Raw genomic sequence first — 16,943 nt, forward strand, 5'->3', positions numbered from 1 at the left:
ACTGGATCCCAGTGGCATGGGGCAAACTTTGGCCACCGACCAATGGCAATTGGCCACGACCACGCCCCCTGCCTCACTTTTCGACCAGTGCTGCCCATCAGCGAGCAGAGCGAAACCTGTTTCCCCGAGCGAGAGGCAACGAGGCGCATGTGCGGTCTGAGTGGGACGGCACTCATAAGGGTGGACCAACCAGAAGAGACGGGCTGGTGGTATTATGGTAGGTTAGGTTCAAACAAGCTGGCAAGCTGGCAAACTGGCAAACTGGCTCGTTAACCGAATTAGGAAGGAAGTCGGCAGAGTCGTCAGCGTCGCGGCGGATAACTGGTTTGACTTGTTTCCGGCTCACTCCAACTGCCAAAAACCACCAACAAGCGACTGAGAGTTGGCAGCGGGCAGCGGGCAGAGCAGAGCAGCGTCCGTCGGCACAATTTGACTGCATTTATGAAAAGCGTATTCGCCCGCCAGCACGCGTCCGCTCCCAGCTCGAAATTTGCAATCCGTAATCCGTGAATCCATAGTTCGCAGTTGGAATTTCCCGCAACGGGTCGTGCCTAAACGCGGAACCAAAACCAAACCAATCAAACATTTTGTGTGTGCTCTATGGTTCAAACACTCTACGGCCAACAATTCAAAGTTTAAAGTGCAGTGAAGAGCCCCAAATTGGCGCCACTAGCTGCAAGAATGTCCAGTCACGAGGAGGATGACCACGAGCACGAGAACGAGCACGGCGTCGAGGTGGAGGAGCAGGAGATCCACGTAGACGTGGACTCCGATTCCCGGATGTCATGCGGCAGCGGATCCGATGTGGATATGGACGGTGGCAGCTGTTACGATGAGTCCGAAACGCCATTGAGGTAAGGATTGTGGGCAACCAAGTTGAGAAAAGTTCAAATCGGTCCGGGATTTGGGCCACTTCCTAAAAAATTATAGACTTTTAATTTTGAGCATCATTTCATTGCGCTTTTAATATTGTATTATGCGCTATTTTTAGCTTTGACTTTCTTTTATAAAGAGTATTTATAGAGTACCTAAAAAAATATGCAGATTTTAAATTCCATTTTTCCTCTCCATTTTTAGTTATTTTTTTCCGAAACCTGTCGCACTGAATAGGAAAGTTAAGCTTTGGTTTGGGTTCAAAATACCGTAGAAAAACAGTCAATTATTTTATCAGAGATACGCTTATTAAACCAATAATAATATTCTGAATGGAAAAATACATGATCTGAAACAATTTAGTAGGAAAATTCCACAAAATAGTTTAATGGAGTGAAAGGCATTTTATTTTAACTTTTTTTTTACACAAATTGTTATGACAATTGTCTCTAATTTTATAAAAATTGTTTCTATCCATACGGGAACCAAATTATCGTAGTCAACAATTTATATAATTATATCGTTTAATAACTTGTAAAATATATTGTGGAGGACAGCGGCTTTAACGATCAGAGAAAATATTATACGTTTCGTACTAAGGAAGAACATTGGACAGCATAGAGTATATTTATATGACCTTTATGAAGCTGAAATCAGTATATAAGCAGAGCAAAGCTACTAACAATTGGTATTTTGTGTTCAAGACTCCCACTGTTCTATTGTCTTCTCCATTTACACTCACAAAGCCTACTTTTTTAAATCCAATTCGACGGTTCCCTTATCCACCGACAAAAGCGGGTAACAAGCCGACAGGTTGTCAAGCAGACATTGCTAACTGCTTCCATTGGTTCTGTTGTTCGCTTTGAAGAACGGTGTGAACAAACCTCTTAAACACTAATGAATTGACTACAATGCCATCAAAAGAATCATGTCAAAATGTCCCATAAAGTCACAAAGAAACTCCCTGAATTTACATAGTCCATGGATGGAAAGGGCTTAAATGGACGGCGACGATAAAACGCACATTAGTAAGGCGCCAAAAACGCGTTGTGATAAACCTTTTGGGTCCATTCGAGGTTCGATCTTTAGTTCGATCTTTGGCTTGAACGCCAGACAAAGACGAAATCGTTTGTCGGATTAACATTTTAATAGAGATCGTCATAAAAGTGCTATAAAACTTGCGTTCCACCGAATGTAGAGCATCAGATAGCAGTTTTTTTCCAAATGGTCATAACTTTTGATTTTGGAAAGTGTGTGTGCATGGCAATTTGAAGTCATTGTTCCGATACAATTCCAATCCTGTTCAAAATGGGCTTTTATTTTTTGGAAATATAAAACAAATGACGTGCGTGACTTGTTTTTGGTGCGTCAGTTGAAGGCATTTGATGATTTATGGGTGCGTATTAAATGCCTCTAACGGCGGTCAGCATTTGCATAATTACTTAATTTTCAGCCGCGTTGCGTATACGCAGTGGAGAGCACATGGGTTCTGCATGCTGATGGCTTGGCTTATCCGCTCGCGTGGGCTTTTGGTTAGTGGTTTCGAGACAGGTCCGCATTGCAGCATGCTTAATTATAGCCAATGTTCTCAGGCTTTTCGGCTTATCAGGCGACACTTTTTAATGAGCCCGCACCTCTATATAGTTTGTTCGCCCCGTTTCTGATCTCATCTGCCTTCTTCCCCAGCGAATCCCTACAGTCGGAGCAGACGCGTTCCTCGTCCAGCGAGAACCTGCCCTTCAGCATATCACGCCTGCTATCCAAGCCCTTCGAGACGAGCCACCACCACAGCAGTCACAACCTGATCACCAGCAGTCCCGGCTCCAGCAGCAATAACAACAGTGGCGAAAAGAGCGAGGAGAAGGAGCTGCTCCAGCAGGAGGACCACGACCTGGCCGCCTATAAGCTGGCCACCAGCATCGCTAACTCGACGTACGGAAGCGCCGCTGCCCTCTACTCGTATCCGCATCTCTATCCCTCGGCGGCCGGCGGTCATGTACTGCGGGTGCCGCCCCAGCGAACGCCGCTCACCTGGGCGCTACCGCCACTGCACCACGCGGCGCTGGCCCATCAGGCGGTTAAGGATCGGCTGGCAGGTGAGTGCAGGATTGGTGGTTGGGTAACCCTAAGCCATGTCGCGGCCCCATGTCGCGGTGGCCCATGTTCGTCGAGATCTCTCGCTGTCGCTCCCCCAATGACCCGCGGTGGCAATTGCTACTGTTCCCGAAATAAGCGCGATCAGAGAAGTCTTTTAAGGCAACAAGCCTGTCGGCATGTCATTGTTGGCCAATACACTCAGACACATAAAGAAAAACGAGGGTTTTCATCTCAAAAACTAGCCACAAATTAGTGAAAGTAAAGTGAATAAAAATAATGAGCAAAGGTTTTTAGGGAAAACTATAGTCAGCGGATAGAATTTCTTAAATATATACATATATTTTTAAATTTGTAATCCAAGAAAGTGGAAAAATGTAAGGCACACTTCTGAACAAGGAAAAACTGTAAATTCAAAATTTGGTTCGGAATCGAGAACACAGTGAATTCGTTCTTACATAAGATTTTAGTTAGTCAACACTTTAAAAAAGCACCCAACAAGCTAGGAAGATCGCCCTCAAAATCAAGAATTTTACGTCGGAATTCAAACTGTGAGTTTTCCTCCAGTGTTCGCACACACTTGGATGCCCGAGATGCTAAAGTATAAAAACATGTTTGCCTTCAAACGCGCAATCGCAGCTTAAGTTAAAAACTTAACGCTAAGCCACCGCCCAGAAGCGACACAGGAATGAGATGCGTCTTCTTATTTGCATACGCAGCTCAGCGGTATTTGTATTTGTATCTGTATCTGTCGTTGGCTCTGAATCTGAATCTGTATCCGCATCTGTATCTGCGCCCCATGTGCATTTGCCTCGGGCCCTGCATCTGTGTACGAGTGGATCCTCAGGCTCCCTTTGTTAATTTGTTTACATTATGAGCTTCACTTGTAGCTACAAGCGACGGGCACAGCGCGAGACCTTTGAAATAATGAGACGGCGTTGATTTTATTACGCCTCGGTAGCCGGGAGATCGGATCCTGCGGGTCGCTCGCCCTATAACTCATAATATTCGGGCCTTTTTCGGCCATGTGGAAAAGCTGCTTAGGAACTGCCTTCTGCCTGCTGCCTGCTGGCCCGCTGCCGGCAATCTGATGGGCTTTTATGGCCGACATCCGCCCAGTGGTTTTGGTTAGCTGTGCGCTCTTTTTTTTTTTTTTAGTTATTTTAATGAGCTGGTTTACATGACTTTTTAATTTCGCGCTGGGCCCGAAAAGGAATTAATTACGCATTGGGCGGTCGCAGGGCTCAGCGAGTGAGTTTTCTGTCTTCGCCGGCTTATTTATCGCCACATACCGCACTTCACATTTGAGTCCAACTGACATGGTCAGCTTTTAATTAGCCAGTCGAATGCCAGCGATCCGAGGGCTGCATATCCATACTTATGTGTGCGCGGAGGAGGGGATCCGATCGGATCGGTATTGGATCGGATCGGATCGGATCGGATCGGATCAGTCAGTTGGAGGGGACTAGTCCACCTGAAAGGCACACTTATGAGGCCGCCGGGTGAACCAAGTTTCTGTTGCGGCGTTGCGTTGCGTTTCGTTTTGTCAACATCGTCTTCGTCGTCTGAGTTTTGTTGTGTTTATTGTGTCGCTTGCCTTGTGGCTGATAAGCTGGCGCCTTGGCTTTTTTCATTAACAAGACAAACGAGCGCCCAGGGCTCGGACCGGATCCCTTCCCTCCTCGCCGTTCAAAGTACTCTCCTTTTTTTCCGCCTGGGCTCTTAGCGACATATGATTAATAACCATTTCATGTTAACTTTCGTTATTTTTTGGAAAACAACGTCACAGCAGGCGCCAAATACTTTTGGCCGTTCAGTACCCGAAAGCAATTTCATAACAGCCATAATAATCCGAACAGGAGTTGTGTTTGCCGACACGAATGTCAGTAATTGTGGGACTAAGATATAAGGAGTTTTGCTCAAACACACTTTTGCTGGCTTCACATATGCATATGCATTCCTATTAAACCCGAAATATTTTATTAAATATTGGTCTTATTTTAGGATTTTAAATTTGTATTGATATGCAATTATGATTATGCACATCACTAGCAAAGGTCGAAGGCTAAAGAAGCCCAAAATAGCCAAGTGGGAGGAAACCAAGTCGAGCCGTAGGCCGCCATCAATAATGCATGCTAAAAGCTTTTGGCATTACTTCAGTTGAGACTTCTTGGCCGCAACCACACACCCACCATCATGTGTTTCTTAAAGATACTTGAGCTTGTGCGAAAACATCATAAATAAGCATGCCTGAGCAAGGGTGCCGGGAAAGCTATAAAATTATGCTTATGCGCCTTATCCCTCCTTTTAAGCGGGTATGTTATATCCTTGAAGGATACACACATTTGAGCTGCGGGTAAGGAGAGAAATCCTAAGGGTGCTGCTTATGTGGTGCGATAAATGGCTTTTTATTGAAATTGATATTGCCTGAAATATTCAAATGATCGGCACCCTCTCGACCTATGCCTCGAAAGCCTTTGAAAAATGTATGCCAAGCACGCTAAAATGGTTTTTCTTGGGACGGAAAAAGCCCGAAAAGGGTTTGTGAGTAAAGTCGCAATAAGAAGCATGATTTGTCAGCTTAGCACCCGCCATTCATTCATCGATATTTGATGTCTTCTGACAGCCCAGCGCCATTCTTTTTCCTACGCCAGCTCGAACGCCCATAAACATAACTCAATTTCAATGGAAGTTGGTCGGATTCAAATCGATAAGCTTGAATGGTTTTCATATTTTACAAAATTTTTTAAGGTAATGGGATTGGGCAAAATCAAATTGGCACTGCAAATCATTGCACGTTTACGCTTTAGTAATTTATTTAGGTTATTTTAGATATGCTCAAAATATTTCTTTAAACAATTTAAATTAAATATGTACTAAATGTAAATATGCCTAAAGATATTTAGTATTTGATAGCTCATAAAATAAGCCAAACATTAAAAAGAAAAACATTTTGTTATCAGGCTTTTTTCCAAGTTTACTTGGTTACAATATTGAAAATTTAGTCAACCCAGTTATGTTCATTATATTTTATTCACTTGACCTTAAGCTCATCTATAAAAGTAAAGTATGTAGTGAACTAAACATTAGTAACAGTTACTGAAAGTTAAACTTAAAACAACTTAGTTTATCCGTGGCATTTGTCTTTGTTGCAAACGACTGGAAATACACACAAAATAACTTTTTGAATTGATTGAGCAGTTTATTAATGGTTTCGTTTATGACCATTATCAATTTGGTTTTGACTTAACCATTGCTTAAAATGTGTTAATACTTTTGAATAATTTAACAATCAGTTTGGCTGTCTTAGCTATAAGTTTAAATTCGGTTTGGCTGTGAAGAAGGTGATTGTCCATCACCTTCAACGACTACTGGCCAACCAATTTCTCCCCGACTGCTCGCTTGACCTCATCCACCGATACGGAGTAAGTCCGTAAGCCGGTTTCCTAATTGTCGCTGGTGTTGTGTTGTTGTCAGCGACTCGCCCGCCGACCGCCTTAATAATTTGTTGCGCACTGTGCCCGCCTTATCGCACCCAATAAACAACAAAGCACACACAACGGCGACTGGCAGGAATTTTAAAAGGTTCAGCGCCAGCGCAGGCTGAGCCACGGTTTCGCGCCCAGACCCAGAGATCCAGACCGAAACTCCGAATCGGATGCAGACTCGGACACTGGGTCACTTATGTGTCCTACGAGCGCGACTTTATGACTCAGCCCGAATGGAAATGGATGTCGCGTGCTTTGTCTACAAAAGGCAGCGATAAGGGCTCCTGCTAGACCGCCGCCCGAAACCTCAATCCTTGGCAATTAGGCAGCGAGTCAGCGGCCTCCAAATTGATTTCACAGCGGGGCTCGAGTGTTTGGTCATTTAGGAACCAGGTAACAGCAAACAGGTATCGAGTAGCCAGCAGCGCTAAGTACTCGCCGGCGCACAGGTGCCGCCGATCAACTCCGGAAGCGGCTTTCGGAAATGGCTAGTTATCTAGGAATTTATTGTTTGCTAATTGCCCACCAGGACACACACCGCACAAAGGGGAGACATATACAGATGCACGCGCACTATTCGCATTTAAAATTTAAAAGGTTTTCCTATATAATTACAAAATTAAAATATCAGACTAGAGGTGAACATAACCGATCAGCGAAAAAGTTTGTATCTGTATAATATCAAGAAGCTGCAACGCTCTGAACTACAGATTCAATGATTACAAACAAAACGACTCGAATCGGCTTAAATTAAAGCCAATCATCAACAATGGCTTATGTTTTCGAAAGATCTTTTCATACCATTGCAGAGGGTATTATAATTTTAGTCAGAGGTTAACAACGCGGTAAAGGAAAAATTTCCGACCCTACAAACTTTATAGGTATAGCCATGTTCGTCTGTCCGTCCGTCCTTTTTTACGGAAACTTCTTTCAGTTTTCAGCAACCTTTTATGCACGTGGCTTTGCCAAGAGTTGTCTTTCTATTGCAGATAGTGTATAATTTGGAAGGAGTCGGATGCAACGACTGTATCATATAACTCCCAAATCGGAAAAATTTATGGAAAAAGATTATAGCTTTGCTCTTTTAAACATTTTTTTTTTGTTCTTTTAGAGGGTCTTCTTCTCTCGAGACGAGAAATTAAGTGGTTATTTAGGGAATTTATTACAAAAGTTTTACTGCATAGATTTGAAAAGTTTATTTTATTATTTAAAGATACATGTTTTTACTTATTGCGGGACACATACAGATTAAAATAATGAATTTAAAAAAAAATCGATATTTTTAAGCTGCGAGAGTAGATGACCCATTTAAGATAGTAATGGGTTACATATTTCAGAACTACAGTTTTTTGCGCCATCTGATGGTAACATTTGTTTCGTTCTGTCTTTCATCGGCAGAGCGGAGGCAGAGCGGCGACCGAGGTTTTTATAACTCAATAACTTCTAAATAAAAGCTCGATTTTTTACATTTTTGTGTCTACTGATAGATATGACTTAAACACACAATAACTAAGGTCTAACGTGTCTAAGACTGACATGACAGACTTTGTGGGCATTAGAGTGGGCGTGGGCCCGTTTTTAAGCAAACTTGCGCTACGTAAGAATTACAGAATCTGCATGTAAAATCCCAATTCCCTTGGTTGTTTGAGTTTCCGAGATCTCGACGTTTATACGGACAGACTCGGCTTTTGAGCCTCATCAACTTTGTAGGGTGTGAAACGCTTCCTTCTACCTGTTAAATACTTTTCAACCCTTTTTCAATACGAGTAATGTAATAAAAGTGTATTCAAATTAAGTTAAAGAACTTTAAGACTTATTAGCAGGGAATATAACCGAATTTCATATCGGTTCTAAAGCTAATGTTTTACCAATGGTGGAAAAATGCTGATTATGTATGGGCTTTCGCTGGGCTTAGACGAGTCTTATTAAGTACTCACACATTTTTCCCATTACAGCTGCCTTCCCGATTGCCCGACGGATCGGACATCCCTACCAGAATCGCACGCCGCCGAAGCGAAAAAAGCCCCGAACATCCTTTACACGCATCCAGGTTGCCGAGTTGGAGAAGCGGTTTCACAAACAGAAGTATCTCGCCTCCGCGGAGCGAGCTGCTTTGGCCCGCGGCCTCAAGATGACCGATGCCCAGGTGAAGACGTGGTTCCAAAACCGACGAACCAAATGGAGGTGAGTGCCGAGTTACCCCATTCATTGCGCACCCCCGCTGGGCTAGAGCATGAAAATCAATACCCATCCCCATGCGCAGTTACCATTTTTCAGAGTTGGAAAGTGCTGACAGCTTGACACTTACCCTCTTCTATGCTCTCCGCTTTTCTTGTTTTACGTGCCTTTTTAAACTACAATATGCACAAATGGCTTTTGTTGAGAATGAATATGTGAAGGCTGGATAGACAGATAACCAAAGTGGAAATACTCTAACAATTAAATTCAATGAATTTTTTTAGAGGATAATAGATTGACGCCTTATAACAATAGCTAAAAAACTTTATACTTATATAATTCTAGCAAAAACAAGACAAAGTACTATATTTATTGTTTTTATCATAAAATAAAGCTAACAGTATTCGGAATAAATTTTATTAATTACCCTTGGTGAAATAAAAATGTAAAGTGAAGTTAGTGAAATAAAAATGTAAAAACCAAAATCTACTAAAGTTTAAAAAAATATCCATATATAGGAATTCCTAATGGGAAATATGTATGAAAATTAAATTCAGAAACTAATTATTCGTGGAAATTTCATGCACAACTGATCCCTAACATGATTGTTACAAGGGTAATACCTGTTTGGAAATACCCCAACTAGACCATAGATCAGCAGAGCCGGCGAATAAACGGGGAGTAAACGACTCATGCAATATGCATGAGCACATTAAATGAACAACACTCAGCTCCAGCAAAAAGGGGAGCTTATTTACGATGCTTGTTGAGGGGTAGTTGCATATTATAGCCACAAAGAGCGCACTTGTTAAACAAGCTAATTGGCAAGGTTTTTTATGACATTTTTAGCTCCCAGCTAACTACGAGGATTAAATACATATTAAAGCTTAATTTTCCCAAGTTAAACTCAAGTATCATCTTCCCGAAAGCACTTATAAAAATTTTGATTTTCAGTTTAGTCGTCAAACGTTATTATGCTCAATTACAATTTTCGGGTAAACACTTAGTAGCCTGACACTGAGGTAAACTAAAACTAAATGGTGAACCAATAATGAATTGGGTTTTAAACAATTTCACCTCCAAATCCCAGTAATAAATTAGCTACACGCGCAATTTATCTTATGAAATATTAAATCTTATTTTAAACTGAGAAACCTTTAGTCTATTTTAAGGAATAAGCTAAGTTTCTTATTCAGCACGCTCAAGAAACAGATGGAGATTTATGTGGCCCCTATTCGAAAATTTGTGTAGTCACATTAAACATGCAAATGACAAATTATTCGAAACAGAAATTAGTCAACCAATAAATGTGTCAAATTAAGTTGGTCATTGATCCGTGATATTGCGTGCAGCTAACTGTTTTCTATTTTATTACTACCAACTAAAACAATTTGTATATGAAATAATTTAAGCAGATGACTTCGGACAGTCTTGTTGTTCCTATGCGATTACAGGCAATCATAATGACGATGGCAAATGGCGTCTAAATGGACAAAGTTTCCAACTTTCCCAGGAAAGGGAGCAGGGAAAGCGGGCGGCTCGTCGCTTAAGCCGCGTTAATTGCCGCTTAGCAGGCGTCGGTATTTTTAGAGCCCAGTCCTCCCAGCTTATCAGCCATTTTGGGCCTATTCCAGCTCGTAAAAATTAATGATGTAAAACGCAATTTTGTTAACGGCAACTACCTCGGGCACGGCTCGTTTGCGGTTAAGTGAAATGGCAAAGGCACATTATACTATGATTACGAGTCGGCACTACTCGTAAATATCGAGGGAATGTGTAATGTGCCCACCTAATGGCTTAATGCACCCTGTGCTGCATTTGCCACTAATTTGAATAATTAGCTCTGTTAGGCAACATATAAAGATTTCATAGTTGTTTCTTGCTCTTGTCCAACTCCTAATAAATAGCAACTAGTTTGCGACAAGGCGATTGCCTCATTACGAGTATTGTCTTTATATTGAGTGTTATCAAGCGATTCGATTCAACAAGAACAACAACCTGGTATCAATAATTAATAACAATTTGCGCGGCCAAATGAACGAACTCTTGTTGCCTGTCACTGTCTGACAATGTGTTTAGCAAAAAGACGAGAATAAGCTATCTACCAACGCAGATACAGACTCAAAGCAGATAGAGATAGAGGTACAGATACAGATACAAAGCAGGGAAATAAAAATTGTAGCTCACTTCCGGGCGCTGGGTCCCTGTGTCTCTGAATGAAATGGAAAGTCCGACTTTTGTCTGGCTCTTTTTTGTTTTTGCTCTCCACATGGAGAACATAATTCAATTAGTTTCCCGGCCATAAATCAAGACGACGCTAAACCTTTTTTAATTACACGCTCGTTCATCATCCCAAAATTCCCACTTACACAGTTTCTTGCCAAACCTTGGCGGGGCGAGAACTTCATATTAATTGCCTAGCATATGCAAAGTTTTCCTGCTGAAAGCTCGCTAATTAAAAATTTACACACACGGCAGGAAGAACTTTGACCGCAGAGCAAAAATCAATTTGACTGAAAGCAAAGTTTTTGCGAGCAGAGCCCCAAAATCAAATAAAATTAATTACGATGGCGAGAGCCATTTGTAAATTAACTTGCAATCCTGACGTTCCCGTCGGCACGTGTCCTGCTAGAGAATCTTCAAGTTTGCGGTGCGCCAGTCCCTCGGGAGCTCGGAGCGGCCGCCTTGGGCACTCAATTGATGGTCCGGCTAAATTGTTATGTCTTAAAGGATAATTACCGCAGGACCTTTTTGGGGCTGCTATCTCTCTGTCGACTTGCCGACGTCGTTTGCGTGTAGTGTGTGAAATGATTTTAATTACCAGGACGTGGCTGGAAAGGTCTTAAACAGCAGCTGGCTCCGCTGGCGACAGTTTGGGCCTTGGTGAGCGCTATGTTGGCGGGGGAGCTTTGGAGATTTATGGGCCGAGCTTTAATAAACATTTTAGCCTAATGCCAGGCCATTACTTATCGCGGATGGCAACAAAAAAACAAAACATTCGACATCAACGCGATGGCGCCAACAGACCAACGTTTAACATTTGTAAAGCGTTTGTTACATTTACCAGCTCCGTGACTGAAGATAAATTACACTCGTGTCTCTCTCAGCCCCGAAGAGCGAATTAAGCCCGCACACATCCGAACTCACAGAGCCACTTTCGTTTGCCTGGCCTTTTTGGAGTTTTTAATCAATTTTCGTTGAATTTTTTATGTGGTAGCTGTTAAAAATGTTTGCCAGATAAGGCCAGCTTAAAGCCGAAAAAGTAAAAGCGAAGTGCTTGACGCATAATAACTCACTTGCGCCCCACAGCAGACAATTGAATTGTTAAGGAACAACAGTTATAGGCCGTCAGTTACTATATATATGTATATTGCTCTGCTTTAGGAAACGTAAGCCCTCTATACACTTCATCCTTGGGTGAACCACTAGTCAGGCCTAAGGACACGTTCCAGTTATTCCGATTTGTGTGCCCAAAACTTTGCACTAAATACCCAAGCTAATGTATTTTAAATGAAGCTCACTTGCGAGTTATAGTTTGAACGATGACAACGCTGATGAAACCCGTAATGAAAGCATATTAAACAATAATTATGATATATGTCGGCCATATGCTCGCCTTGTCTAGTTGTGGTTATAATGCGAGCAACCCTTCCCGCCCTTCTCTTTAGTCGGCAACACAAGAACCTCATTAGCTCATAAAATATTCAAGATGGCGCACAAGCAACCCTTAGTGCTGCGGGGGTGGATGGAGTATCTGTTAGCGGTGGTGGTGGTGGTGCGCTCCATGGCCACAATTAGATCAAAATGCTGCGCAAACGCGGGACAGGGTCAGTGCATCTGCAGTGCAATTTCTGCTTGAATTATTTATCAGATGGCAGTCGCAACTTGGGAAGCGGGCTAAATCCCTTTTAAGCGCAAAGCATTTAAAATGCAATTTACGCAACTCGAACTCGAAACGAAATTAATTTTCCACAAAAACAAGCACAATCGATGGACCTGTGTGCCTGTGCGGCAGTCAGCATATTAAATTTGATTAGTTTTAAATGGTCTTAATAGGCCACCAACGTAATGACTTGATGAGCTCCTGTATCGCCCCGCCCCATTGGACAAGTGTGAGAAGCAGAAATGCGTTTTCCAAAACAAATATGTACATTAAGCGATACCATTAGGCAGATAAATTTAAATTATTACGTATATATTGATTGGTCGTGAGTAGTCAATTTAGCACTGATTACAGAATTTAAGCAAAGGCTTACAAATCAGAGTATAATTGCTTTAACTTTGCTTCTATTCTTGTTTCAATAAATCAAAAGTTTCGAGGAGTAATTAATCTGTTGATGTAGAGAAGAGTTGTGAGGTCAATTTTAATGTTTAAGAATAAAGGCAGATTAAGGAAAGTGACGATGAGTATCTTAATTTAATGCTGCCCTCATTTTGCTTTCTTGTTCAATTCAATGAAAAAAGGCCGGAATATGGTTTTTTAAACAACCATTTTTTTAAAACTTACAAGCTCACTTAAAATGCCCTCTTTTCTCCTCCGATTTCAGACGTCAGACGGCCGAGGAGCGTGAGGCGGAGCGGCAGGCGGCGAACAGGCTGATGCTCTCTCTCCAGGCGGAGGCCATCAGCAAGGGCTTTGCCCCCCCTTCGGCGCCTCTAGGCTCCCAGGGGGGTGTGAACGGCGCGCCCCTGGCGGCTTTGCACGGACTGCAGCCGTGGGCAGAGGGATCGCATGCGGCGGGGTGCTAATCGCCATTGCCATCTCCGGACGGCCCCCTGTATTTTGGCGGGAGCTGGTTTATTTGTGATACACTTCGCTTTGTACATAGTTTAGGATGAACGGACACTCGAACAGGGACTGTTCGCACTGTACATAGAAGGAGGGGCCTGCGACTTGAGGCCCCACTGTATATACCTAGCTTTACTCTGTAGCGATGCTTACTTAACCGAACACGGGATATGGAGATGGAGATGGACCTGGACCAGCGGCTAAAGTTTGTGTAGAATCTTGAATTTCTGTTTTGTGTTTCGTAGTCCTGCATTTAGAATCTTAGTTATTATTCGCCAGTTCAACCGAAGCAAACCGCATCTCAAAACGTCGCAGTGAGCTAGGAAGCCACGCCTAGTAATAACATATTTAATATACAAAATTATATACATATAGTATCGTATTGTAATTGTAATATTTGTCTCTAGGCTTAAGTCGAATGGCATTACCTAGTATTATAAATTATTAACCCTAACTACATGTATGATTATTGAAAAGTAAATCAGAAGAGCAATGAAAATAAAAACATAATTAAATCAATAAACTTAAAATTGCTTTTTAATCGTATGTAACATATAAAATTCTCAAACAACGAAATAGAAACAGTGTTTTTTCCGTAGCGTGAACCTTATTAATTTACCAAATGAAATTATTTTTTGAAGTTCGGAGTGCAGAAAGAAAGATCAATCAAGATCAAGATCAAGTCTCTAAGCTTACTACTCGTAATTGCTGGCTTTGCATACAAACAAAAAATTTGACTTCGCGGGCTTTGAGATCTAAAAGGAATTTACAAACTCTAACCAAAATAAGAAAAGAAGTAGGAAAATAAACAAGAATACTAAAACATCTTGATTCGTATGTGGCTGCTGTTGGTGTTGTTACAGCAACTTTTAATAGCTCTCCCAACCATGACCATTTTCTCCGCTCTGTAGAAATATTCCTTTATGTTCCTTTGCTCACTATGGTGACGATTATTATTTATTTTACCAAAACAATTAACTATATTTTTATTTGTTTAGTTCGCTACTTTGACTTTATTTAGTAACAAGGATGATTTTATTGTGCAGCTTTGTGCCGATTACGAAAATAATTAAGTAATGTGTGTCGGTTCGTTTTAAGGATGTAAGTTGTTGTCAATTTTTTAAGAAGGCAACTTATTGGACTTTAAAAAGGAGTTTATTAACATTATTGAAACAACAAAATTTAATTTGTTTTTAATTTGTTTGTTGGTTTTTGTTATCAGGAGACCTTATTTGTTGTACTCCAAAACCATGACCAGGAGCTGTCCTCATTTAACTTGTATATTGAAAAAACCTATGAAAACCTAAGTTCCGTCCCCCGAACACATATAAAATTATTTTTGTCCATAATACCCTTGCTTATGTTTCCATTTTACTTAAATAAGCTATAATAATACTTTGGTAATATTTTGGCATAGCGGATTAAAATACGGACAATATGTTAATGCTAATAAAATGCTGCAATGGGTTGCGGGTTTTCAAAAAAGTTGTAAAACGAATCTTTTTCAGCTCGAGCTGCTTTATATAGTAAAATTGGTTATAGAACGAAATAAATACCGTTATTCTGAAGTAATAAATTTTATTTCAAAGATTTAAATATTTAATACACATTGAAAAAAAAAACATTTATTTGTAGTTTACAAAAACATTGCCTTTAACAAAGAAAAATCCCGACAATTCTTCTTTTCGAGCTTATCAGTGTAGGCGGCCGTCCACGTAGTGACGATGAGTACCGGGAAGCGTGCTTTTATCTTAAATAATAATAAATAATAATAAATAATAATAAATAATAATAAATAATAATAAATAATAATAAATAATAATAAATAATAATAAATAATAATAAATAATAATAAATAATAATAATAAATAATATAGCATTCAAAAGGTAGCGGTTTTACAAGAGTTTGTGCACACCAAGAGATTTAGAAAGTCATTTGGTTCAGGAAATATGGTGTGAAAGTGCGAAAAAATGTTGTCCTTATATTGGAGCTGTTGGGTGCCGGAGGAGCTTTTGTGGCACTGTTGTATTATGGCTTTAATTACGCGTCCAATGATAATCCGTTCAAAATATGCCAGAAGTTTGCAACGCAGTGATATCAAATTTTGTGACGAAAAATGAATAAGCATTACTGTATAAAATGTTTCCAATGTTTCCATTCGCCCAGGTATTTTTTATCTCAACGTGACGAATGGGAATATTTAAAAAGTGAACTTATTTAGTCGAATGCCTATTCATTTTTCGTCATAAAATTTTATATCAGATATTTATATGTGTTCGTAAACAAATTACCAAACAATTAATTTTTTGCGCGTATATATATATATATAAATATATATATGTACATGCATGTATATATAGCAAACAAAAACACCTCTTAACGAGGTAAAAAGAACGGAACGATCGCACCTTAGAATTACAAAATGTCTGATATTAATATTTTGTGACCAAAAATTATTAAGCATTCATCTTAATAAATACACATTTTAAAATTTTCTTTCCAATTACTAATAAGTATAAAATGACTTGAAAATCCCACAATAACAAAATCTAATGCATAGGGAAGTCTGATTGTCGGTTTGTTATTCAGTTAAACGGCAGTGTTACAACCCTTAAATGGTGTAAAAAGACCATTGAAGATGATTTATTGATGGTTATTGACAGCGCAGGGTGCTTCGACCCCGAAGTCCGTTTTTAATAGAAACCTGGATCTTAACCGGATACCTTTCGACGTGCTAATGATTGGCATACACATAAAAAATCAGCCATATGCTCGGCCCACGAAAAACTAACAACAATTAGCGAGCGAATGTCCCGAGACCGATCATTATAAATGTATTACGTGTTTTTGCGTTGAAAGCAAAACAAACAGGCGCCGCTGGTCAGGTATCCCTATACTTAGAGGCATCATCCTTTGGATCTTCCGCCTCTAAAGTGTTGCCGCTGTCACATTAGCGCTAAGGTCGAGCCGAATCCGACCTTAGCTCCATCTCCTACAAGTTGCCCGGTGGTCGCCTGTGCGGAAGTAAACGATCTCGGGCCAAAGGAAATGAAAGACGGAGTCCAACAAAGTTGCAGACGCCGGCCGATCAAATACTGTTTATTTGAGCTTCAGCGGAGACACCTTTTTAAATTGGCATTCGCCGCTGCTGGGCTTGGGGATAAGGATGCACTTGTAAAAACATAACTTTAAACTGTCTGTTTTAAAACAATGTAATTTAAAAGTTATATTTTCGCAATCTTGTTAAATAAGTAATGTTAACAATTGGAATTACGCTTGCTTAGAATTCGCGTGAAGAATTTACGTGAAGAAATTTCTTGGTATGTACAATACAATTACCAAACAAAATTGTTTCTTTTTGCTAGCAAATGTTGTTTAAAGCTTAGAGAAAATTTAAGCCTATAGGTTAATACATTTTTTTTCTTCAAGTGTGTGCTTCCAATATAGAACAGAAACTGGGCTACTTGGAAATCCGCATAAATTGCATTTAATTGGGCAATCTTGGATTTATTTCTTTGTG

At 40.5% G+C, this 16,943-nt stretch overlaps 1 protein-coding gene across 1 annotated transcript; it reads left to right on the forward strand.

The window, feature by feature from the left end:
- Positions 1 to 303: 303 nt before the first annotated feature.
- LOC108135874 (T-cell leukemia homeobox protein 3) lies at positions 304 to 13,915 on the forward strand. Its single transcript, XM_041709305.1, has 4 exons — positions 304 to 854; positions 2,560 to 2,969; positions 8,411 to 8,639; positions 13,181 to 13,915. The coding sequence occupies exons 1-4, from the start codon at positions 682 to 684 to the stop codon at positions 13,380 to 13,382; spliced, it is 1,014 nt and encodes a 337-aa protein (XP_041565239.1). The 5' UTR covers positions 304 to 681; the 3' UTR covers positions 13,383 to 13,915.
- The last annotated feature ends 3,028 nt before the right edge of the window (positions 13,916 to 16,943 follow it).

The sequence above is a fragment of the Drosophila elegans genome, unplaced genomic scaffold, assembly GCF_018152505.1.
Source record: "Drosophila elegans isolate 14027-0461.03 unplaced genomic scaffold, ASM1815250v1 contig_476, whole genome shotgun sequence".
NCBI classification, from domain to species: Eukaryota; Metazoa; Arthropoda; class Insecta; order Diptera; family Drosophilidae; genus Drosophila; species Drosophila elegans.

What these genes read in the sequence shown, in the direction of transcription:
- LOC108135874 (XM_041709305.1), top strand. Translation starts at nt 682, where the DNA reads ATGTCCAGTCACGAGGAGGATGACCACGAGCACGAGAACGAGCACGGC. An exon ending in GAGTCCGAAACGCCATTGAG is followed by an intron (nt 855 to 2,559) that starts GTAAGGATTGTG and finishes CTTCTTCCCCAG; the next exon opens with CGAATCCCTACAGTCGGAGC. An exon ending in AACCGACGAACCAAATGGAG is followed by an intron (nt 8,640 to 13,180) that starts GTGAGTGCCGAG and finishes CTCCGATTTCAG; the next exon opens with ACGTCAGACGGCCGAGGAGC.